The 26,788-nt window shown below is 39.8% G+C and overlaps 1 protein-coding gene across 4 annotated transcripts in view; it reads left to right on the top strand.

Moving 5' to 3' along the window:
- Window positions 1-26,788, top strand: part of KANSL1 (KAT8 regulatory NSL complex subunit 1) — a 185,758-nt gene that overhangs the window by 35,556 nt on the left and 123,414 nt on the right. For all 4 annotated transcript variants that reach the window (XM_064270984.1, XM_023553779.2, XM_064270985.1 and 1 more), the window contains one exon: window positions 11,977-13,348. In XM_064270984.1, the coding sequence (XP_064127054.1) occupies window positions 12,060-13,348 (1,289 nt within the window). In that variant the 5' untranslated portion in view covers window positions 11,977-12,059. The remainder of the gene's footprint in view (window positions 1-11,976; window positions 13,349-26,788) is intronic.

The following is a 26,788-nucleotide window of genomic DNA, read 5'->3' on the forward strand; positions in this document are numbered from 1 at the left end:
TTCATCTTGGAAGCCTTCTCTGATCCCACCACTTCTCAGCCTGGGTGAGGGGCCCCTAATGTATGGTCCCCAGGGATAGCAGTGATCATAGGCTGGGATCTGTCTTTATTGGTTCTTGTAATCCTTGTGGACACTTAATGCAATGCTTTGACTGCTGTAGGCATTTTAATAAATATTTATTGGAGATATCCTGTAGATAGATGGTGTTCCTCATTGACTTTCCTCTAAAGACTAAAATTTAGAAACTGTTGTCCAGCAATAAGGCCCTTCAGGTTGAACCTAGCTTTAAGCCATTAGTGTAATAATTAATTACACTAGTGTAATAGTTAAAAGCATGGGCTTTAGAGTTACGGATTTGCATTGGAATTCTAGCTCTACAGCTTAGTAGTTGTGTGATGTGGGGGAAATTACAGAACTTTTCTGGCCATCAAGTTCCTCACCTATAAAATGAGGATAACAGTACCATATGTACTTTACAGTGTTACTATGAAGATTAAATAAGAGCATTTATGTGCAAAAACAGAGTGGCTGACATAGTAAAAGTTCAGTTAATGTTATTGAACAGCAGTCATAATAATCTATCCTCAGCCAGAGCTATGATTCCCTTGATAATTATAAACCTTTTTCACTTAAGAAGCCCTGTTGGTGTAGGAAAGTGTTAAGGACTTGAAGGTGAGGTCCATGTTATTTCTTTGTGTTATAATAGAAATTTTGTACCCTCCTTGTTGTATTCCACAACAAATCTGCATTTGTTTTCTGGTAAAAGAAATACTTTTCAGTGCACCTTATAAAATTAACATTCTAGAATTTGTAGTTTCCAGTACTTCCTCACAAATTACAAATAGCTGCTCTCCTCTCTCCCTACTCTATCTTGAGAAAGCTGCACATATTTCACTTGAGTTATCCAAGTTGTTCATGAATCATCCCTCAAATACTTTTTTTTAACTGTGTCATTGTCTTGCTTGGAATTTCCTCATCTTTTTCTGCTTAGCAAAATCTTAACTTTCACTTGAAGGCCCAGCTCACGAAGCCTTTTTTGACTACTCCAGCTTTTTACTCCTTTTGACTACTCAGTAAGTGCTTACTCTGTGCCAAGTTCTATGTAAGTTATTGAACATGCAGAAGAAGGATGCAACTAAGGAACTTTGCCTGTCTCGGAAATAGAATTAATAAATTGACAATTAGAGAACACTCAGATAATTTGAATTGAGTGATAGTGACTTTAAATACATTGTACAATTTAAGCAGGAATAAAACAGTGCAAATCTGAATAGAGTGGAGAAGTTTTTCTGGAGATGTGATATATTGTGGATTGATTGTATCCCCCAAAACGTGTTGACTTCCTGGCCCTTGTGCCTGCGAATGTGGCCTTGTTTGGAAAACAGGGTTTTTCTTTTGTTAGATTAATGAGACCATACCACTGTAGAGTGGATGCTAAACCTGATCACTTCTGAGTTATAAAAAGACCAGAATAGACGCAGAGAGGAAGACATGCAGGGGGTGGGGGTAGGGGGGCAGGACAGATGCTATCTGACCACAGAGGCAGATGAACCTATGAGCTCGGCAACTTGAAGGATTGCCTGTGGAGTAGATCTCCCCCTATAACCATGCCCAGAATTCAGACTTCTAACCTCCTGAACTATGAGCAAATAAATTTCTCTTCTGTAAAGCCACCCAGTTGTAGTATTTCTCTTACAGCAGCACTAGTAAACTAAGACAAACCAAAAAAGCCAAACCTGTTGACATTCAGTCAATTCTGACTCATAGCTATCCTATGGGACAGAATAGAAATGCCCCATGGGGCTTCCAAGCAACAGCTGGTGGATTCCAACTGCCCACCTTTTGGTTAGCAGCCAAGCTGTTAACCACAGCACCAATAATGTGGATTTAAAAGTTTGGGCCAAAAGGGTGGGAGAGCAGGTAGAAGCAGCAGCATAGGCAAAGATGAGGAGCTGGGAAGCAGTGTGGAAAGTTCTGGGTCTGTGCCATCAGATGCACTTGCCCTGATTTTATTTTAGTCTTTATCTTCTTGGGGGATTTGGACTCTTGAAAAAGGTACTAGGGGGACTATTCTAGAGCAAGGAAGTGAGATGATAAAGAAGTATAGGATGGATTGGCAGACTGAGACACCAGTCAGAAAGCTTTTGTGATAATCTAGGTGTGAGCTGATTTGAGAACTTGGACTGGGGTGGCAGTGTTAGGAATAGAGAGGATATACCGAATTTGAACAGCTTTATGAGAAGTGATGGGAAGATGTCATCGTACATGAGATAAAGTTATGAAGGAAAGAAGGACCGCCTCCAAGACCCTGCGCATTTTCTTGGATTTAAGCTTTGACCATTTTACTGTGGTGACCACGTTAGTTGAAGTTGTCATTGCATCCTGTCTGGATTATTGCAATAGCTTCTTCATTGGGCTTTAACATCTAGGATGCATTTTTACTTTTAATCCATCTTACGCAACTGGTCTCTAAAAGCACAGTTCTGATGTGTCATTCTCCGTTTGAAAAACCTTTAATGGCACTCTGCTGCCTTTAAGTCTGAGTAAAGGCTAAAATAGATTGCCTGGCTATTCAAGGTTGTCCATTATGATCTGACTTCTAACTGCCTTTCCAGCTTTCTCTTCACTGCTTCTTCTCTTAAAATATGCTTTTTATTTTAAGCAAATTGTTAATTTCTTTTAACCCCCAGAATGTCCTGTATTTTCCTATAGTTTTGCCTTTTCTCGTGCCATTTCTTCTCTTATCTAGCCTTTTACATCATGAAATTTTAGCTAATTTTCAAGTCTCAGCTGAAATTCTGACAACTTCATGGACAGTTCCCTAACCAGTCTTCCTCCTCCTGTTTCTTTGCCTGTTTCATTTGTGCAGAATAATGAGGTAATGGTGGGAAAGAGCAGTAGAAGCAACATTATGGCCAAACTTTTCTTTCCTATTCGATTGTTCAGCACAAGTTTTTGTAATTCTTGGCTCATTGGCCAGCCAAATGACCTAACCCTTTTCTTTGGTTATCTGGAGCCTGGTGGTGCAACAGTTAAGCGAGACTCCAGTAAAGATTTCAGCTTGGGAAACTCCATATGGAGTGGTTCTACTCTGTCATGTAGGGTTGCTATGAGTTGGACTCAGCTCAGCGATACACCACTACCACCACCACAGCAACAAGTCAATGTTTCTGCAAGGTGGATGCTGCCAGGTTGTCCTAGTATACCTGGAGTCCTGTACTGAGGACTTGAAAGAGGAATAAAGCAAGTTTTTCATTTACAGGTGTGGAGTTAGGTCTGGCTTGCAGAGTTTGAAGCTAGTAGATATGTTTTTGCTTTCTGGAAAGAATATGTAATTGTATCTTGCAGTCCTTTTCTATTGGAAAGGGTGTGATTTTGCTTCCTAGGGGATGTTTGACAGGTCTGGAGGCATATTTGGTTGTCATACTTGAGAAGAGAGTGCTGTTGGTTTCTGGTGGCTAGAGGCCAAGGGATGCAATGGAGCATCCTGCAATGGAAGACAGTCCCCTATGGCAAAGAATTATTAGGCCCAAGGTGTCTGTCAGTAGTGGCGAGGTTGGGAAACTCTGCCCTAGGGGTACATTTTTGCCTTCCAAGTGCCACTTGTATTAGGTGGAAATTTATTCGTGGGCCTATATTGCAGTTCAGAATAATGGAATCCTAAGTACAGTAAAAAGGAGCCCTGGTGGCACGCTGGCTAAGCACTTAGCTGCTAACCAAAAGGTCGACACTTTGAACCCACCAGTAACTGTGCAGGAGAAAAGACTGGTGATTTACTTACATAAAGCTTACAGCCCGGGGGGAGCCTCTGTGGGGTGATTCTGTTCTGTCAGATAGGGTATCTATGAGTCAGCATTGACTCGATGGCATACAGCAACACAGCAAGCACAGCATACATACTGGAACTTTATACCAGTTTGTATTCCTCTGAACAGCATTCTGTGGAATATTCATAGGTATATTGGAAAAAAAGTACTTATTTGTTAAATAGATTAGATAAAGAAGTGCATTGTGCCTCTCTATTAGGGAAGGTTTTCCCAAATATATTTGCCTGCTGAATTCATTTAACATCTTCAGCACCCAAAATGCTTCCTGGGAACTGTGAGGGAAACTTATTACTTTTTATAGCTAAGAGGCCTTGATAGGGTGGACCTTCCTTTTGTTTCTGCAAGTTTACTGCAGAATCTTAATTTATGTTGGTGACAGTAGGTACGGTTGCTCTGTCTGTATTTATTTTCTCGGATTGTAGCTTATTAAACCGAAAAACCAAACCCAGTGCCGTCAATTCCGACTCATAGCGACCCTTTAGATAAACTAAAAATTGTAATATTTTAGTTCTTTATTCTGAATATATAACTTTATTATCTATTCCCACCAGTAAATGGGAAATTATCCCAGCCCTAAACAAACATACTGCCTAGGCTGTTATGAGGATTTTTTTTTTTTAATAATTTTTATTGTGCTTTAAGTGAAAGTTTACAAATCAAGTCAGTCCCACACAAAAACCCATATACACCTTGCGACACACTCCCAATTACTCTCCCCCTAATGACACAGCCTGCTCTCTCCCTCCACTCTCTCTTTTCGTGTCTATTTCCCCAGCTTTTAACCCCCTCCACCCTCTCATCTCCTCTCCAGGCAGGAGATGCCAACATAGTCTCAAGTGTCCACCTGATCCAAGAAGCTCAGTCCTCACCAGCACCCCTCTCCAACCCATTGTCCAGTCCAATCCGTGTCTGAAGAGTTGGCTTCAGGAATGGTTCCTGTCCTGGGCCAAAAGAAGGTCTGGGGGCCATGACCACCGGGGTCTTTCCAGTCTCAGCCAGATCATTAAGTCTGGTCTTACGAGAATTTGGGGTCTGCATCCCACTGCTCTTCTGTTCCCTCAGGGGTTCTCTGTTGTGTTCCCTGTCAGGGCAGTCATCGGTTGTAGCCGAGCACCATCTAGTTCTTCTGGTCTCAGGCTGATGTAGTCTCTGGTTCATGTGACCATTTCTCTCTCTTGGGCTCGTAATCGCCTTGTGTCCTTTGTGTTCTTCATTCTGTTATGAGGATTTTATAAGCTGGTTATAGCTTTAATGCTTTGGATTCTTTGGAGAAAGATGATTTATCATAAGCTGTTGTACAGTTTTTATAAAACTGCTCATGTTTGACAGGTGTTCTCTGCTTTGAATTGTTGAAGAGTGAAACTTTATATTGCTTTTGAGGTTCGTAGGGGTAAAGCAGGATGGGAATCCATGTTTTGCTCAATGTGTTAGATTTAAGAAGTTGTCGTGAAGTTTTGTTTTACTTGTATTTTTTGACTCTGAGAATTTGTATTTTCTTTTTATGTCCCTCCCTTTTGTTATACAAGTAATATACATGTTTATGGTGGAGAAATTATATATGTTAAAAAAAAATTTTTTTTTTTACCAGTTTTTAAAACAAAAATGGAGCCATGGTGTGTGTTTTGTTTTGTAACCTTTTCTCATTAAACTTTTTCATGTCAGCAAATATAGCTCTGTATCGTAATTTTTATGGTTACATAGTATTCTGTTGCGTGGAGGTTTATGGCAATTAGAGCTGATATTGAAGGCTAACTAGGCACTATTTCCCTTTTTTTTGGATGTTTTTTCCCTTTTGGATATGCTTAGAGTTCTCAAGTACATTGACATTTTAGAGAAATGTGGGTTTACGTTTTTAATGTGCATTAGAAAGTCTTATAGAAATTTATTTCTTCTACTCTTTTTTTTTTTTTTGGTCTACAGATTATAATATTAGTTAGTGCAAGTAATGGTGGCTGTGCCAGCACTAGGCTAAGTAGTGAAAAGTATTTTGTTGAACTCTGACAGCAGCCTTTTGAGGTAAGGTCTGTTGTTTGCAGATGAGGAAATTGACCCGAGGGAGAGCCCGAGTGTGACTCCAGGCTGGCTCACTGGAGCCGGTCCTCCCCTTATCTGTGAATTATCCTGGGGTTCGTGTGGAATCTAAGCATAGTATTTCAGATCAAGAAAAGGAGAGGGATGTGGGTTTTCATCTTTTAAAACTGTATGTACTACTGCTTTGGTACAGAAAATGGAAGATTAGGAGCTAGGAATGAGAATTGCTTCTGAAGCACCTGTCAACTTTTTCCCCCTCCCTGTTTTATTTATTCGGAAAATGATTGTTTTAGTAGTTGTTCTTTGCAATGTATCTTACAGGGATTAAGACCAGGGAGAAAGTGTGTGAACAAAATAAAGTCTTGCCTTTAAGATGTATGTGGTTAACGTCAGATTCATAGACCTGATTTCCGTTAGTTCATAGGGCCATGATCAGAGAAGACTTCTTGGAAGAGATGGGATTTGATCTACCAGATTTTTCTTTAAGTTATGGACTTTAAAGAATTGAATAATTCTGAAGTAACTTTGGAGTGTTTACTACTTAAGTGCGTTCTACAGTGTGTATCATAACAAATTATGCATAACATTGTGAAGAACGGGAATTCCAGAACACTTAATTGTACTCATGCGGAACCTGTACGTAGACCAAGAGATAGTCGTTTGAACTGAAGAAGGGGCTACCGTGTGGTTTAAAGTCTGGAAAGATGCGCCTCAGGATTGTATTCTTTCACCATACTTACTCAGTCTGTATGCTGAGCAAATGATCCGAGAAGCTGGACTAAATGAAGAAGATCGTGCATCAGGATTGGAGTAAGATTCATTAACAACCTGCTTTATGCAGATGATAGGACCGTACTTGTTGAAATCGAAGAGGACTTGAAGCACTTGATGAAGATCAAAGACCACAGCCTTCAGATGGATTACACCTCAACAAAAAGAAAACAGAAATCCTCACAACTGGACCAGTAAGCAACATCATGATAAACAGAAAAAATTGAAGTCGTCAAGGATTTCATTTTACTTGAATCCATAGTCAGCACCCACAGAAGCAGCAGGCAGGAAATCAGAGGACTTATTGCATTGGGCACATCTGCAAAAAACCTCTTTAAAGTGCTGAAAGGCAAAGATGTTACTTTGAGGTCTAAGGTACTCCTGACCCCAAGCCATGATATTTTCAGTTGCCTCATATGCGTGTGAAAACTGGTCTGTGAATAAGGAAGACCAAAGAAGAATTGATGCATTTGAATTATGGTGTTGGCAAAGGCTATTAACTATACCATGGACTGCCAGAAGAACTAACAAGTCTGTCCTGGAAGAAGTATAGCCAGAGTGCTTCTTGGAAGCGAGGATGGCGAGACTTTGTCCCATGTGCTTTGGATACTTTATCAAGACCAGTCCCTAGAGAAGAGGACATCATGCTTGGTAGAGTACAGGGTTGGCAAAAAAGGGGAAGACCTTTGACGAGGTGGATTGACGCAGTGGCTGCAACAGTGGAGTCAAACACGGCAATGATTGTGAGGATGGCACCAGCCTGGGTAGTGTTTCGTTCATTTGTATACAGGGTTGCTATGAGTTGGAACCGACTCAGCAGCACCTAACAACAAGAAAAACATGTGGTGTGATGTTAATTATGGCCATCCTTTTCGGCATGCTGAATGAGCCTAACTGAGTAAGTTTTATGTAAACTTTGTAACATCTGTGCCCTTGCTCGGGTCCCTGTAAGGGATCCTGTCGTGCTCTTGGGCATGAGATTACAACTACAGTACTCTTCTCATGTGTTGTATTACTCACTTGGCACTGATAATTTCGCTCCTTGCATCATTAGTATCAACTGTGTGTTGATATTTATTCAAAAAGAGAGGAGATTGAATTGATGGGAAAGAGCTCACAATGATTTTTTTGTTTGTTTATAGGAGAAGACACTGTGTCGTAAAACAGATTCAGATCATTGTGAACAAATAACTTACATTGGTTCAGCTATCAGTTGGTCTGTAACACAACTGTTTATGTGCTGTATTAGGAATTCATATTAAATTTAAAATCAGAAATGGGAAAAAATGTAAGAAGAGTTTTGAGTTAATACAGAACGCAATATGCCAGAAATTCCTTAGGGTAAAACTCTTTAAGCCTCAGAAGATCTAGTTATTTCATAGGATTTCCATTAAAATACAGGAGTCCCTGTGTGGCGCAAAAGGTTAAGGGCTCGGCTTCTAACCAAAAGGTCGGTTATTTGAATCCACCTGCAGGGGCCTGGGAAGAAAGGCCTGGTGATTTACTTCTGAACGGTCACAGCCATTGAAAATTCTATGGAGTGCAGTTCTACTCTGAAACACCTGGGGTTGCTGTGAGTCAGAATTGACTTCAGGGCTTGGTGTTTTGTTTTTCATTAAAATACAATCTTAGAAAAAGAAACTGAGGCGTTACATGGAGCAGTAGACATTTTTGACTAGGATGTGTATTGATGTTTCTGTGAATAATGCTTAGTTATTTACTTAAATATTTTGATATTAACGATTTGAATATTCATAGAGTACATAAACCTTCTTTATAGTGTATTTCCTACCAGCTTCTGTTGGTATTGATCTAAGAATAAAAAATGTGACCAAATTGGAGATTGCGCTCTCTCTTTTTTAAGATTGGGGGCAGGCTGTCTTTTTGAATGGGGGAAGGGACTGCTTCAGTGATTCTCAGACTTTTTGTTCTAAAAAACCTTTTCACTCTTAAAAATTGTTGAGAACCACAAAGAATGTTTTTGTGGGTTATTGTCTTATCAATAGTTACTGTGTTAGAAACTTTAAGAAATTTAAAAAATATTTACTGTTTCATTGACCCCCCACATGTCTGTCAGTTTGTTGTACTATGGGGGCATGTGTGTTGCTGTGATGCTGGAAGCTATGCCACCAGTATTCAAATACCAGCAGGGTCACCTATGGCGGGCAGGCTTCAGCTGAGCTTCCAGATTAAGGCAGAATAGGAAGAAGGACCTGGCTGTCTGCTTCTGAAAAGAAGTAGTCAGTGAAAACCTTATGAAAAGCAGCGGAACACTGATATAGTGCTGGAAGGCACTCAGAAGACGACTGGGGAGGAACTGCCTCAAACTAGAGTTGACGTTAACACTGCGGATGGTGTCAAGGGTTCAGAACCTTCATTTGCTGATACGGGATCAAGCGTAATGATTGTGAGAATGGCGCAGGACTGGGCAGTGTTTCATTCTGTTGTACACATGGTCACGTTGGAACCTACTCGACAGCACCTAACAACAACAAATTCATTTACAAATAATAAACACATTGCGTGTCTAATAGAAAACAGCTGAATTCTCATACCTACTTCACAGCATTTATTCTAATGAAATGTGTTGTTTTAGCTGAATCATGTAAAGAAAATCCGACCTCACACAAGCATATAGCTGGAAAAGAGAGGAGTATTTTAATAGCCTTTTCAGATAAGTGTGGATATTCTTTGACAGTACACCTAAATTGGACAAGTAGTAGCTTCATAAAGGTTAGTTGAAATATGGAATCTATAACTGTATCAGTGAACTTTTTGTACTTTTTTACATTAAAACCCATTGATCTGTCTTGCGTTTGGAGGAGGATCTTTGCCTATGCGTGATTTTCCCATGCATGATTTTGTAACATCATGCATCGGTCATTTGGAAGATCTGGTGCACTGAGTTGTGTAGAAATTCCAAATGATGCATCTCATCGTGTGGGATCAGACTCACATTCATTAACATTACCACTAATTTGTTTAATCAGAAACAGCTTTTTAAGTATTAGGAAAACGGAAGCAGATAAGGGTTTACCAAAATTCTAATTTTCGTTTTGAAACGCAATATTTTTCATTGGCAACAAATACTGTCAGTTGTTTTCCTTGGAGTGACAGGTTCACTTTGCTCGTTTTCAAGAAAATGTCTGCTAAACACCCAAGTCTGAATAACTATAGTTTGTCAGTTGTTATGCTAAGTAAAAATAGTGTGCCACGAAGAAAGCTTCTAGTTGAGCTTGCAACTCATTGTGTACAAGTGCTCTTCCTCAGATTTTGTGAGGCATCCAAAGTACTTCATGCATTCTTCCCGTTTCACCACACAGTATTTTAAAAGTTATATTCAAGGGTTGCGGTATAATAAAATTCATTGTTTTATTGCTCACTTCATCGAGGACATTCTTAAGTGGAATTGACTTTTTTTTTTTTAATTGAGTGGTGAATACGATGGCTATTAATACAGTTTGGTGCATCTGCCTTGATTTGTGCTAAGATACCAGCATTTTTGCTCACCCTTTGTTTTTGCAGAGTCATTAAAAAGGCAGGTATTAATATTACTATGAAAATAGCTTTGATCTCGTTGGTCTCCAAAATAATTTTTGAGAGATCTAAAAGTCCACAAACCACACTTTGAACAGGTGGCTTAGTTCTTTACATAGGTTTCCCTTTGCTTCTGGACCATGTAAACTGGGGGGGGGGGGAGGGGGGTGAAGAAGAGGCACATGATTGAGGTTTTTTATATTGGGTGGTTACTAAGCGAAAGCAATGCCGTTAACCAAGACAGGGAAATTTAGAATGAGGAGTGTGTTGGAAGAAAGTGCGTTTGGAATTTCAGGGAGTTTGAAGAACATAGAGATGAGAATATTGATGAGCTCAGAAAAATTTTTTCTGAGGTTGAGGAGGCCTTACCATAGTAGTAGTTATTGCCAAGGGAGTGAGTTGACAGAGGGAAGAGGGCAGAGAAAGGGACCCTGGGCAGCACCGTTTTAAGGGTCCAGGAGAAAGAGAATAGGGCGATAGTAGTGTCAAGGACATCAGGAAAAGAATTTCGGGAAGGATGAGATGGTCAGCACTGCCAAATACGGTGAAGACGTCATTTAAGAATGGGGACTGAGACCTCGTCATTGCGTATTGTCTTAGTTATCTAGTGCAGCTATAACAGAAATACCACAAGTGGATGGCTTTAACAAACAGATTTATTTTCTCACAGTTCAGGAGGCTAAAAATTCCAGATTCAGAGTGCCGGCTGTAGGGGAGGCTTTTGCTTTATCAGCTCAGGAGGAAAGTTCTTGTCTCTTCAGCTTCTGCTTCCTGGCTCCTTGGAGATCTCCATGTGTCCTGGCATCTATTTTACCCCATCTCTGCTTGCTTAATCTGCTCCTTTTATATCTTGTAAGAGGTTGACTCAAGACACACCCTATACGAATCCTGCCTCATTAACATAACAAAGGGCGCCCATTCCCAAATGAGATTATAACCACAGGCATACATGTTAGGATTTACAACATATTTTTGGGGCATACAGTTCAGTCCATAACAGATAATAAGATTACTGGTGACCTTTCAGAGCAGTAGGGCTAGGAGCCAGATTATAGAAAAGTGAAGAGTGCAGAGGTAGCTATTTTTACTATTTCAAGAAGTTTTGGAGTAAAGGGAAAGAAACATGTTGAGCAGTGATTTGAGAAGTAGGCTGTACTGAAGACAGGAGATTTGAGTAAGGCCGAGAGACAGGAGGAGCCAGTATAGAAGACATTGATGAGCACTCTGAAAGAAAAGGAAATGGATGAAGCAAATTGGTATTACACGTGTGGTGCAGTTAAGCTTGTAGTACAAGCTGTGCTTGTAGGGAAGTGAAAAACTGATGAAAACTAGATCCTCTGGCCAGAGAAATGCAGAGACAGATGCTATTTGGCATACAGATTTTTTGGTGGGGTTGAGGAGTTCCTTATTCATTCTTCTCTGATTAGTTGCTGGGTGATTAGTTTCATACATTTGCTTTAAATCAGCTAACTTGAAGAAGTTTAAAGATATTGTTCCTTTAAATGCAGTCAATTTAACTTTAACAATTTGTGATTCTCTCAGAATGGAGCTTACATTTTGGCAACTTTCAGTCTGTGGTAAGCATGACAAAAAAGGGTGGAATTCTTTCTCGTGCAGAGATTGTGTACCCCTACTTTCCCACAGAGCCCCCTCCCTCTGAAAGATATCTGGGTTTCCAGAATGATGTTAGTGTTTTTTTTCTGGAGGCAGAGTTTGGAATACAGTTTCAAGTGGCACATACATTAAAAGCATGTGTGTGGTTTTCTAATATGCCTGTATTTCTAACTTCCTTTTCTGTTTTCTCTTCTAGTCTGTTCTCTGGGGAGGCAGTGAGAGGCCGTGGAGCTGGCCTCGGCACCGGGAGAGGCTGGACTTCCTGTCTCTCTGTGCTGAATGGCTGCGATGGCGCCCGCTCTTACTGACGCAGCAGCTGAAGCACACCACATCCGGTTCAAACTGGCTCCCCCGTCCTCCACCTTGTCGCCTGGCAGTGTCGAAAGTAACGGCAACGCCAATATCCTCATTGCTGCCAACGGAACCAAAAGAAAATCCATTGCTGCAGAGGATCCCAGTCTAGATTTCCGAAATAATCCAACCAAGGAAGACTTGGGAAAGCTGCAACCACTGGTGGCATCTTATCTCTGCTCCGATGTGACATCTGTTCCTTCAAAGGAGTCTTTGAAATTGCAAGGAGTTTTCAGCAAGCAGACAGTCCTTAAATCTCGCCCTCTTTTATCTCAGCCCTATGAACTCCGAGCTGAGCTGTTGGGGAGACAGCCAGTCTTGGAGTTTTCCTTAGAAAATCTGAGAACCATGAATACTAGTGGTCAGACAGCTCTGCCACAAGCACCTGTAAATGGGTTGGCTAAGAAATTGACTAAAAGTTCAACACATTCTGATCATGACAATTCCACTTCCCTCAATGGGGGAAAACGTGCTCTCACTTCATCTGCTCTGCAGGGAGGTGAAGTGGGGGGATCTGAATCTGGGGACTTGAAGGGGGGTATGACCAATTGCACTCTTCCACATAGAAGCCTTGATGTAGAACACACAACTATATTTAGCAATAATAGCACTGCAAACAAATCTTCTGTAAATTCCATGGAACAGCCGGCACTTCAAGGAAGCAGTAGGTTATCACCTGGCACAGACTCCAGCTCTAACTTTGGGGGTGTCAAGCTAGAGGGTAAAAAGCCTCCTCTGTCTTCCATTCTTTTCAGTGCTTTAGATTCTGACACAAGGATAACAGCCTTACTGCGGCGGCAGGCTGATATTGAGAGTCGTGCCCGCAGGTTACAGAAGCGCTTACAGGTTGTGCAAGCCAAGCAGGTGGAGAGACACATACAGCATCAGCTGGGTGGATTTTTAGAGAAGTCTTTGAGCAAACTGCCAAACTTGGAATCCTTAAGGCCTCGGAGCCAGTTGATGCTGACTAGAAAGGCTGAAGCTGCCTTGAGAAAAGCTGCCAGTGAGACCACCACTTCAGAGGGACTCAGCAACTTTCTGAAAAGTGATTCCATTTCAGAAGAACTGGAGAGATTTACAGCCAGTGGCATAGCCAACTTGAGGTGCAGTGAACAAGCATTTGATTCAGATGTCACTGACAGTAGCTCGGGAGGGGAGTCTGATATTGAAGAGGAAGAACTGACCAGAGCTGATCCTGAGCAGCGCCATGTACCCCTGTGAGTAGAACCCCATGGGTAATGTCACTCACGAGAAATGTTGTGGCCAGGGAGAAAGATTTGGTGAATTCCCACTATGGAGAGAATGGGATTCTTTATATATAGGTGCCTAGGTTACATTTGTTTTTTTTTCTGATTTTAGGTAGATGGGTGCATATATGTGCTAATGAAAAAATGGAAGATATTTTTGAGGTGGTGCGTTGCTGGTGTAGGCTAAAAGGTGTTACTCTTTATTACGGGGCGGAGGGATGTGCCACTATTATCTTCTGGAGTGAATAATTAGATTTCTTTTGAAACTGTGTAGGACAGTTTTTAAGGTTTTATGGCTCGACTGTTCAGATTTGATTTTAGTAAGTGGGTACAAATGTTTAGTTGACCTAGTTAACTTTGCTGGAATTTTATAGTTGCTTTTAATTGAACCTTCAGCAGAGAACACACCCAGTCTTCAATTTTAACAAGAGATTTTCTTACACATTTAGGACTAGCAATCAGAAAATGCTACAGAGTGTTTCTTAGGTTGATTCCTAACACAATCTGCTTTTACAAGTTGATTCACTTCCTAAAAGAGCCCATCTTTATCAGGTTGGGATTTTATTTTCTCTCAGCTGAATTAAATGTGTTGACATATCTGGGATAAATTCTTACTGGTGTTTCCAAATCTGTTGGTTTGAGAAAATTCTACATTAGTTTTTTGTGATTGGTATCCCAGATTGGCATGGTGGAACAGAGGTGTTTCATTCTTGTTCTTTTCTCCCAGTCCTGCATTTATCTACTCTTAAGTATTAGACTTCTGAGAGAGAGAAACAGGAGAAGTTGGAAAAGAGGGACAGGGTAGTTGACTAGTAGATCCGCTTTCATTTCTTCTTTGGATAGGGGTGTTGGAAAGGCTGATTTACTCTAAAGGCTGAAATGGGTGGAGATGTTGGAACAATTGAATTTTCCTTGCGTGTAGTAAAAAGGTGACTGAGATTTTCACAGAAGAGTTTGGTTGACAGCTATGGTTTTAAGCAGTAAATTTCCTGTTTTCTTGAATTTGTTTATATTGTCCACATGCACAGTATTATGAATCTGACTTTGACACTTTGTTTTATGTTTCTGTTTTGAGGGAAAAAAAAATGGGTAATTTTTGCTGAATTTCTTCTTTGTAGACCTAGCCACATGATCATGTGATAGTTCACTGTACTCAAGGGTCCACTTCTATATGATTCAGACCTAATGCAGATATATTCCAGAGACTTGCTGTTGTCTTTTGTTAAATAGATTAGTAAGTCAGCTTGCCAGTATTTGTGGCATTATCCACGCTGACTTTGTTGCAAACCACTACTTTTGAAAAATTTTGGTTAACATTAAATATTTTATGCTTAAGAGTAATTTCTTATAACAAATAATTTAGTTGAGGCATTTTAAATTGTATGGACTTATTTTGTGTATTTGAGAAAACCGTCTGGAATATATACGCTTATATTTTCAGGACACATTGTATTGAAAACATCTTTGAGTTTTAGTAATGTTGCTAAGTGTTCTGACCCAGTGAAATCAAAATACCTAAGAGAAAACTTTTCTCATACCACAGGATAATTTAGTAACTTAAAAAAACTTTTCAGTCCATTGACTACTTTGTTCTGGCATAATAGTTTATTGATTGGAAGGGTGTGAAGTATAAGGACAGCCAAGGGATCATTTTCGGAAACTTTTGAGGAACAATTGAATCCTTTTATAATGAAACCAACTAAATAATGCTTTAAAATTTTGAATTTCCATGTATCGGGTCATATTAAAGTAAGAAAAATGTGGGCATTTAAACTATCGTCAAGTAAATATATTTTGCACGTTGTACTATAGTTGAATTTAAATTAAAACCACCAATAATGCATAAATATTTTAAAGTTCTTACTGAGCAAGGTGACCAGATCGACTCTTAAGACTGGTATTTAGCTAGCCAGCTGTTTGTTGACCTTCTGTGTATTTGAAAGATTTCTAGCAATTGTCCAGACAGTGAGGGTGGAGACATTGGTTTAATTAAAACCAGTTGGGGGGTGGGGGGCGGGGGGTAGGGAGCAAGTTATTTTGACTCAGAGAAAAGCCTTTTCCTTGTGACCTAATACCGGTTGCCATCGAGCTGATATCGACTCATAGTGACCCTGTAAGACAGTGTAGAACTGCCCCATGGGGTTTCTAAGGAGTGTCAAGTAGATCTAAACTGCCGACCTTGGTTAGCAGCTGAGCTCTTAAGTGCTGCACCACCAGGGCTCCTGTGACCTCATAGTCCCTCCCAAATCTTATAACTGCATTGGTTATTTCAGTATTAGAATTAGAAATTAGTTAACTCTTTGGGAGTTTGACCCAGTTGGTGACTTACAAATTTGTATGTTTAATACTTCACTCCTTTTCTGAAGTACGTCTGCCAGAGAATAAACCAGTTGCTGTCAAGTCGATTCCAGAAGAATGCAACCCCATCTGTGTCAGAGTAGAACTGTGCTCCTAGGGTTTTCATTGGCTGATTTTTTCAGAAGTAGATTGCTGGACCTTTTTCTCTGAGGTGCCTTAGGTGTATCAAATCTCTAACCTTTCGGTTAGCAGCTGAGCACACTAACCATTTACACCACCCAGATACCTAAACCTCTTGCTGTTGAGTCGATTCCGACTCATGGCAACCCTATAGGACAGAGTAGAACTGCCCGGGCTTTATTTAGTAAAGGCGAATGTTGTGATGAGTTGTTTTTCAATGAGCTTGCTTAAATTACAAGTGGATCATTCTGTGTAACCTGCAAGCCCTTCACTAAGAATTGTTTTTTTTTTTTTTTTTCTTTTCTACCTCCAGGAGGAGACACAATGACCCATTTTCAGTTCTAGGCATTTGCTGGTGGTAGCTGAATGATTTGTATATGATGATAAATTTTTGTAAATTATATGTTTGTCATTGTGTTACACTTTACAGTTAGTGAACTGTATATTGCAAAATGAGACATGTTAGGGAATTTCTTCCCATTCTCTTGTATTAGTTTACTTTCTTTCGTTAACTGATTTTATGTTCAGTTTAAGACTGCTATACCTTTTTGTTATAAATTCTTGGAATAATCTTCCTAAAATGTTTCACTGTCTTGGTACAGTGAATATGTAACTGTTTCTTTGAAAATTCTGCACCAGGGTTTGCTGTGATGTCCTTTGTCATTGTTTAGTAACATCACTGTTTAGGGTATAGGAATTTAAACAGAACATCTTAAATTCATGGGACTAATAAGGAAGCACTACATGTTTTAGTAAATACAGTAATGTTTGATTCTTCTTTTTTTAAAAAAAATTCTTGTATACCTAACAAAAAATTTGCCATTTTGATCATGTTGAAGTGTACAGTTCAGTGAAGTTAGTTACATTCACCGTGTGCAGTCATTCATGATCCTTAATCCCTAATTGTAGAAATAGAAATACATTTAATGATCTCATATGTATGTAATGTAACTGTTATTAGTTTTTTTTTATTCCTCCTCTTTTTCCCCCCTCTGAGAAACCCCCCGCCCCCCATTTTACTATGAATTCTTGGACCTATTTCTCGTTTTGTTAAATTTGGTTTTCATTTTCTTGGGCCTTGTGCATATAAACTTGTAAGTATTTGCCGTTAAGAAAATAAGTTTTTCCAGATACTCTCTTTAAATGTACTCTTAGATCAGCAGCGTTCTGGGAACCTAGACCAGATTATGTAGATCTCTTTGCCCTAGAATTATTATTTTTTTCTGAACTGTTCTCTGTTGTGTCACTATAGGATATACTTAGGGTCAGTCTAAGAAATAATCCCATAACACCTTTTTATTATGACTACTAAAATATTGTTGAGGATGTTGTTCTTTGTATTACACAATGCCGCCTTTATAAGGACCCCAGGGAGAGAGATGTGCAGCCAAGAGTAATAATTTTTTTCTAAGCTTTTTGTCCATTTTTATTACCTGGATGCTATGATTTGTGCTGTTTACTAGATTTCAGTTTTCTTGTTGATTTTGGACTTTGAGAGCCAAGATCGTAGGTCTCTTTGTTCTATCCTTTGAAAGCCATGTCCAGCATTATTTTGTCTCTATTCTTGTACTTTTCATGCTTTTATTGCTGGTTTAAGTTTGCTAACCAATGTTGTATTTGTCTCATAGCCTCTTGAAGTCTGTTCCAGATCAGGGTTGAGTATAAATAAGCTGTAGATGCTCAGTTCAGTGACACTAAAGCACTTATTTGAATTTCCCATCGTTTTCATTGCGGTAACTCTACTTAGGGAGAATTGCACCCTCTCAGAGTTGTTAATTAAGACCTAAAGGAATAACGAATTACTAGTGTGTTTGTAGGTTTTTACCTTTTAGGTACTCTGGAATGTTTTATGTTGCAGCTTCTACTTGAATTTATTAAGTATACTCAGGTGCTGTTGCCAAAGGTGGCAATCAAATTGATTTGTTCTTAATTTCCTACTACTTGTCCTTTCACAGAATGATGGAGTGGGAGGGACATTATTAGACAGGAGACCTAAGTTCTAACCTTTCTCTGCTACTAATTAGCTGAATGGACTAGCCATGTAATCACCTTTCTCTTAAAAAGAGGGAATTGAACTAGATGACTAAATGAACTGTAGGACTTGAACTGCTTTGAAATGTGAATATGTATTTATCTTAAAATAACATTGATGGGGCTCTTTTCAGCATCATATTTTGCATTTGGGAAGCTGAGGCAAAAGTCCCAGGTATAACTTGAAGCAAAACATGTTTTTTTGACTTTAACTTAGAGCTTTGATTCTTTTACTGCCCTAGCTTCTTTTTTTCATGATCCATTAAAATGATTATTGTAGTTCTTTTGATGTACATGATGTATTATGTGAGAATAATTTCATTGTGTTTTTATAGGAATTTAAATCTGAGTAAAATTGCACTCGCTGAGCCCCTTTGATTTAATGCCCCTTTTCTGCTAACCTGTACATGACATCCAGTGGCAGAGATAGGAACTTCTGTCATTTTGCCCTACTCCTTCCCCCTTTTTTTCCTGAGAGAAATAGGTAGTGAAAATTAGTCTTTCTTAGGGGTTTCTGGAGGAAGGAAGTTAAGCTGCAGGAATTGGGGGTTACCCATTTGCTGTAGAAGTAATTGCTACAAATGTTTTCTGTTACCTTGTGACTATTGTTTTCATTCTGTAAAGTTGAGTGAAAGTGCTCTTTTATGATAGTCTTAAAATAGTCACGTAATGAGTATTTACTGAATGAACAGATGTGTAAGGCACAAGAGACGCCATGGGCGAATAAACTGAGTCTCTGTCTTCCAGAAGTTTATAGTTTTGAAGGGGAGTGGGGACACAGTAAGACCAAGACAAATAATTAGAATAAAGCCTGGCACATAGTAATGTAAGGTAAATGCTGGAAGATGCAAATGAGTAGGAGGAGATCACAGCTAGTTTAGTTGATGGGCCTGGAAGAAAAAGGGTATCAGAAATGAGCCTTGAAGGGTGGTTAGGATTTTGATAGACAGTTTTCTTTTGTATGTGTGTGGCCTAGTGGTGTAGGTCAGTACAGGTAGAAGGCACAGCATACACAGAGAGGACAGGGGCTAAAGTCATGAGGCTTTGGTGGCTAGAAGTGGGACTGTGTTGGAGACCTGGTAGTATAGGTAAGAGGTGATACAGTGTAAAAAGGAAAGGAGATAATTCCCGAGATGACTCAGGGGGAGAATGGAGCTTAATAACAGTGATAATATAGGGTCACTATGAGTCGGAATCGACTCGACGGCAGTGGGTATGAATATATAAACAATAACAGTGAATGTGTGGGGGCAGTGAAGGGTGGATCATCATAGATGATTAAAGTTTCAAGCCTGGGTGATTACAAGTGCAAGTGATGACCAAAACCAAAAAAAATCAAACTTGTTGCCATCAAGCTGATTCCAACTCATAGCGACCCTATAGGACAGAGCAGAGCTCTGCCCCATAGGGTTTCCAAGGAGCGCCTGGTAGATTTGAACTGCCAGCCTTTTGGTTAGGAGGTGTAGCCCTTAACCGTTACACCACCAGGGTTTCCAGAGGATGACCAGTACAGCAAGCATTTCACTACCCAGTTTGCAAAATAACCCGAATACCTCATGAGGGTCTGGGTTCTTTATTCAGGTCTTAAAAACAAAGGTTCCCATGTGCCTTACAAATTCCAGTAGGCATTAAAATACGCTACCAGTTATTTACCTTCTAGATAATCCTCTATAAGCAGAAGGGAGGAGTTGATCTGTACAGAGAGATCTCAAACCCTTAAACGTTGTGGGACTTTGGACTTAACTAGTTAATGAAATCTTTATTGAATGCCTCCTGTGTGCTGGGGTGTTAGGGATACAGTAGTGAGCTAGACACAGTCCGTGCCCTCCTGGGGAACGTATGTTAGAAAGAGAGATTGTTTAAGCAAATACAGTCACATACTTAAAATTGTTATGAGTGCCATAGATCCAAAATTCAGAGTGCTAATGAGGGTGACTATCAGGAACACTTAAGATAGGGTGCAGATGTCATGGAGAGTCTTCTGAGGAAGTGACATATAGGCTGAGAACTGAAAGATGAGAAGGAGTTGGTGGGGAAAAAGGGGTGTGCATTACAGACTGAGGAAACAGCATATGCTGAAGCCCTGCGACTGGTAGGTGCTTGATGCTTCCAAGGAACAGAGTAAAATATAGTGTATTTAAGAGGAGTAGAGTGTGAGGAATAAGGCTACAGAGGTAGTTAGAGGCCAGATCATACAGGTGGCCTTGTAGGTCATATTAAGGCTTAAAATTTTATCGTGAAACCATTTATTGGTTTTACATGTGATTAGATTTTTTGAAAAGACCCCTCTTACTGTCTGGAGAGTGTGGTGGAGGTGGATTTAGGGAGATAGATAGGCTGTTGCAGTTGGTCAGGTAAGAGAATGGTGGACTCAGCTATTAGCAAGAGAATGAGAGAATTGGATACTGGAGGTAGAGTGACTAGGACTTGTGAATGAGTGGATGGGGTGAATGGGTGGTGAGGGAGAGGGAAGAGAGAGAGATCAAGTGTGATTCCCAGATTTTTTGGCAAGAGTAACTAGATTGGATAGATTTGCTATTATAAAGGAGCAAGTAACAGTTTCTGCAGTTGGGTATGCCCAAAGGTTCTAGTTTCTTTTACACAGTATCCTTAATAGACTATCATCAGCTGATAAATTGTTCTACTAGAAAAGGAAAAGCTTGGAGCCACGTTCTGTTACAGATAAATAGTACTTTAGTTTGTTTCCTCACTCTTCCTAAACAAAGACCAAAATGGACCAGATTATTTCGCAAGCTGGGAAGAAATTCATGCCTGACTCATGTCTTTTCATGTCTACTAGTGCATTGACTTTTTCCCATTTTCCATTGTGTATCCTGGAAAATTATATTCATATATTCAATGTAAAGAAAATACTGAGTTTCTAGAAATTTGAACCAAAGGGCTTCGTATATACATAAAGAGTTGTTAGCTGCTGACTCATGGTGACCCTGAGCACAGTGGGGACTGGTCCTGCAGATCAGACCATTGTGATCCATAGGGTTTTCAGTGGCTGATTGTTGGAAGTAGATTGCCAGGCCTTTATACCTAGTCTGTCTTAGTGTGGAAGCACCGCTGAAACCTGTTCAGCACCACAGCAGCACACAAGCCTACACTCACAGATGGCTGGTGGCTGCTCATGGGGTGTGTCGGCCAGGGTCTCTCACGTGGAAGGCAAGAATTCTACCACTGAACCACTGGTGCCCCCACATGAAGAGTAAATCTTATTCATTTCGATTCCCAATAATTAAGGGTTTGGGGAAGCTTTAACCTGTGTCTGTTTGATTTTGTATTTGTGTACTTGTGAAGAAACATTTTTGCATCCAGGTGATAAACACAATTGCTTTGAAATCAGTTTAAATTTGTTAAAAATGTATGGAGAGTCTGTTCCCCAAACAGAATATACCGTTGCTGTTAAATTGTAAACGTTGTGGATTGCTCTGACAGTCTATTTAGTAGCATTGTGGCAACTATATAGATTATATTCAGAACTCAGGTAAGAGAACTTGTGGAGAAAATTATTTCTCAGGGGGAAGGGGGCAATTGAAGAATGGCAACCAGGGAGAGGTAATACTCCATTTTAAGTCATTTTCTTATAAGTTGTTTTACTTTTGCCTAGTAGAATAGCCAGGGACTTGACTAATGTTATATGTGTGATGACCATTTTCCTCCTCATGCCTTAATCCCTGTTTCCTATTTATTCTTTTGGTACTTGAGAGATGCATCCTGGGAAGATTTTAGTCTGAGGAAAACAGACCTTAGGATCTTCGGGAATAAATTAGTCTGAAACCTGGGAGACCACACAGAGCCCCCATGGGGGTTTTGACTGAACTGGTTTGGGTGAGCTGAGAAACAACATTCCTAGCCAACTTTGCTTAATCTAACAACAGAGTTGAGACATGTTGACAGGGAAATAACAATGGCCTACATTTGTTGAATATTTTGAGTGAGGCAGTGCTGTAAGAGCTTGACGTGCGTTAATCTATTCAATCCTCACAACAATACAATGAGATAGATATCGTATTACTATCCTAATTTTACAGACTCAGACTGAGGAATGGAAAGTTTAAGTAACTCACTAATAAGAAACAGAGTATTATTCTAGGCTATTTATTATGCAGACCCTGGGCTTAAACATTTGATATATTAGTGGAAACAGAATCAAATTACCCTTTAGACTTGGTCAAAAAGAGCTCTACCAAACATGTAAATTTAACTTTATATTCAGGAGACTTTATAGTAATATAAATTAATTTGGCAGTATATATGATGATCTGTATCTTAACCAGATACACCCTTCAGTCTGCAGTATCTTCTGATTCCTTTTGTGGTCTAGAAGTTGGACGGGCTAGGTGTAGAGAAAGGCATTCTGCCAAGGCAGACAGCATGTAGGAAGTGGCTGGGGCAATAGGGTAGGAAACAAGGGAATTCATATTTTTTGATCACACTGTCCATGTTACATGGTTCACATTTAGAATCGTATTTAATTTTCAAAACATTCATATGATAAACCCTCATTTTACAGTTGAGCCTATAACCAAAACCCACTGCTGTCTGGTCGATTATGACTCATAGTGACCATATAGGACTGAGTAGAACTGCCTCGTAGGGTTTTCAAGGAGCAGCTGGAGGATTCAGACTGCCGACCTTTTGGTTAGCCGCTGTGGCTCTTAACCAGTGTGCCACCGGGGCTGTGAACTGTAGATACATTTGCTTGAGGTCATGAAGATAGAAGCCAGTTCTTTCTCAGTGTTCTTTCTGTTTTTCTCCTGGACTGACTGGAAGGGGTTTTGCCTGTTTGCAGTAGCTCCTTTAGACAGCTCTTAGATGGCACAGCACCCTGGTGGGCATGGCATTGATCATAATACACTGGTGGGCATGGCATTGATCATAAGGGATGATGAGAAGGTTAAATAATTTTTTCTCTACTGTTCTAATAATTCAGAGAAGGACTAATGTCATAATTTTTTCCTAGCAAATGATTAAATTGAAACATTTTTTGACATTTGAAAAGGATGATTTATATTTTAGCTTACTTGGAAAATTCCTCATTTCCTCAGTTGCTGAAAAGAGAGATTTTAAGATACCATAGTATTTTATGTTTTCATCTGTAGCCTTCCTCTGTGCTTAAACTGAAAAAATCAAACCCATTGCCATTAAATCAGTTCTGACTCTTGGCTACCCACGTGTTACAGAGTGGAACTGAGCTCCATAGGGTTTTTCTTGAGTGTAATCTTTATGGAAACAGATTGCCAGCCCTTTGTTTCACGGTGTTGCTGGGTGGGTTTGAACTGCCAACCTGTCAGTTGGTAGATGAGTGTGAACCATTTGTACCACCCAGGGCCCTTTCCATTGTGCTCACAACTGATAATATAAATTATAAGTGTATACTTAGTGGTTATTAAACACTTCCCGTTAAATCTAGTTACTATAAGAACATGGAATGAATACAGTTGCAATTGAAGAACATTCTGATTGACTTTGACCCACTTGGTTTGAATTTGTGTTATTTCAGTGTCTGAGTTTTTAGGAAGTTTACAATGAACGTTTATGTCTTTTACTGACTTGGTAATTCCCAGAAAACCTGAAGGATGAACTAGAGGTTATTATTTTTCTTAGCATTTGTAAGATTAGTACTACACCCAAAAAGCAAACCCAGTGCTGTCGAGTCGATTCCAATGTATAATGACCCTATAGGGCAGAGTAGAACTGCCCCATAGAGTTTCCACGGAGCGCCTGGTGAATTCGAACTGCCGACCCTTTGGTTAGCAGCCATAGCACTTAATCACTACACCACCAGGGTTTCTAGATTAGTACTAAAGAAGAAGAAAAATAAAATACAGAGTTCTGGACAGCTGTTGAGAATTTTTTATTTTGTTTCGTCTTTTAATCTTCTCATGCTAAGTTCTTCACTTTTAAAATCTGGATTACACCTTTTTGAAAAGTGTTGCTTGTTTTGTAATGATAGAATCAGGCTGATACAGGAAGGGCTGTTGTCACTGTCACTGTTAGGCACATTGTCCGTCTTGCTGAGGTATGCTAAGCGGCCAGGTGGCCCATCACGTGACCCACCATGTAGCTCACATTGCCTGCATTTCCACAGGGAGTCTGCAGACTGGGTCCTGGTAGGGAGTTAGTGGCAGTAGGAGCTGTAGCAGTCCGCCCACTTGTTTCGCTCATGCGGCAGCCTGGTGCCAGTGTGTGCACCTGAAGAACTGTTTTCTTTAGTTATTTAGTTATTTGCTGTGTTCCACTGAAGGTAAGGTTATGCTGTTATGAACAGACCCTGAGGGTGGGGTGTAATGAGAGAGAAGGCAAAGGCCTGTTAAGAGGTGGGTATCTCAATTTTGCTTAATAAAGCTGTTGTTGGAGTATTATGCTTTGGAAATAAATCTCCCTCCTACCAAAAAAGCAAAGCAATAAAAAAGAGTTTTTTTATTCCTGTTTCTTTCCCAGAAACAGTCCATTAAAAACTATTATAGATATATAAAATTTTCTTACATAGAATAATAAGGTACTTGTTGCCTTTTGACTCTGTCAGATATTAAAGGCAGAATTTCAGTTATTGCCTTTTAGATGCATAAAGTTAACTTAGTTGAATTGATTCATTTAGTTGCCTTCATAGAATTTTACTTTGAGAATGAAAAGATCTGGGAGTTTTTATAAACATTTTTTTTTCTTCAGATTTTCAGAGTTTCCATCTGAGTTGCTGCAACCATTGTTTGTCTAGATTTCCAACTGGGTGAAAATGTTTTTCTTTTTAAATTGGCACTTGCCCAGCAGATTTTTCCAGCACGAAATCTTCGGGTACACCCTATGCATAGTGGATTTTGCAAGATTTTTATTCACAAGGCTAGAAGACAGGCTGGTCTTCTCTTTGTAAGATGAAAGCAGAGTGAAGCTTGCTTAAGACTCATTTTGCCCCTACCCAGATATATTTGAAATTGATCTCTTATGCAAATATATTCAAGCGCTCACAGCAATAGTTTGACTTGGAAGTGTAAGTAGAAAGGCTGGTTTTGTATTTGAGGAAGTTTGCTTTGATACAGTGATTGTCCTGTCAATGAGAATTCTCTTAATTTGTTCTAAGCAATAACTTGATAGTAAATGTCTCAGATGAGAGTTGGGAGGTGACCTTGAAATTTGCAATGTACGTGTACATTCAAAAAGTTTACATGGTAAGTATATATTCGGTTTTACATTACATGGCGTTACATTATCAAAGTTCAGAGCAGTATTAGATGATTCAAGCTTCCATGGTTTACTCTATTACAGTGTGATTCTATTACTGTATGGGATAAAGTTTGCTGTCCAGTTGATTCTGACTCTTAGCGACCCTATAGGACAGAGTAGAACTGCTGGTGGATTTCAGCTGCCCACTTTTTGGTTAACAGCCGGTCTCTTAACCACTGCGCCACCAGGGCTCCATTAAAAAAAAAAAACCAAACTTGCTTTTGTCGAGTTGATTCTAACTCGTAGTAACCCTGTAGGACAGAGTAGAAAACTGCCCCATAGAGTTACCAAGGAGCGCCTGGCGGGCTTGAACTGCCGACCTGTTGGTTAGCAGCTGTAGCGCTTAACCACTATACCACCAGGGTTTCCAGGGCTCCATTATATGAGATAAATGTTCTTAATTTCATCCATGAATGATACCTTGTTAAGATTTACTGGCCTGTGTCAGAAAATGTAAGGGTAAGTACAGAATTGCTCTTGGGTGTTTCCCAGCAGGTCAGCCTTCAAAGAGCAATAGCTTATGTTCCTTTAAAAGCTATTCCTTCAACAGTGATCAGAGGAATTACCATAGTTGATAATCTGGATAGAAACTAAGGTGTGTCATCATTGAGGATAGTCAGAAGCATCCCCGTGGCGATTCCAGAAGAGTTCCAGAAACCTCTGAGCATAAATATAAAAAATTTTTGAAGTAAGTAGTTATTCAGAGACTAGCCTTTTAGGATCATCCGTCCCGAAGATCAGCTTTTCCCCCAAAGGGTAAAAAGGAAATGCTTCTCTGGCTGTAAAATAAGGAATGATGAAAACACAGGCATTAATGTGAAATCTTAGGAGGAAAGAGTGTTTGCTGTGGGCTAAGGTGACCAGAAGACCTTAGAAGAGATGGAACTTGAGTTTGGATCAAGGATGATTCTTAGGTTTCCAAGAGGAAGTAGGGCTTTTCGGGTCCAAGAGGGTATAAAATGTTTCAGGTTATCAGAATTTTGTTTTGGTAACTGAAGAGTGCTGTCTGCCTGAGAAAAAAGGTTCAAGAAAGTGGAAGATGAGGTTGGAAGGGTTCCTTGTGGTCACATTGTCTTCGAATGCCAGACTAGTGCATTTGGACTTTATCCTAAGAGTAGTGGGGAATCACTAAAATGAAATGCCATGATTAAAGTGCTCTAAAGAAGGTCATTCGATGCTGATGTGGGATGGATGAATTGGAGGTGTGCGATGAGTGAATTTGGAAGTGTGTGATGATGGATTGGAGCAGGGCAAGATAAAGTCAAAGAGGCTATTATGGTAGCCTAGCTGTAAATAAAGGTCTTGAACCAGGGTGATGGACATAGAATGAATAGCAAGGTCCAGATGCAAGTTGAATTAAATAGAGAATTTTAGAGCTGACTTTGGAGATAAGCAAAAATTTGTCATTTGCAGATTAGAAATCTTGAGGTCAAGTGACTGTGCCAGAGATTGTTAGAATAAGAGTCAAGTTTGTAATAGAGGTCATGACTCCACGTCTAATGTCTTTCCATGGTTATACATTTTAGAAAACTTGGTAATGTAACTGAATTTTGATCCTAGAAAATCATCGGACTATTGATAGAGATAGAGGGAAAAAGAGACATCAGTGTTCAGGAAGGAGAGGGAGTGGAAGGAAATGATTTGGTGTGAAAGGGCCTTTTGTTAAAGCAG

The sequence above is a fragment of the Loxodonta africana genome, chromosome 18, assembly GCF_030014295.1.
Source record: "Loxodonta africana isolate mLoxAfr1 chromosome 18, mLoxAfr1.hap2, whole genome shotgun sequence".
NCBI lineage: Eukaryota > Metazoa > Chordata > Mammalia > Proboscidea > Elephantidae > Loxodonta > Loxodonta africana.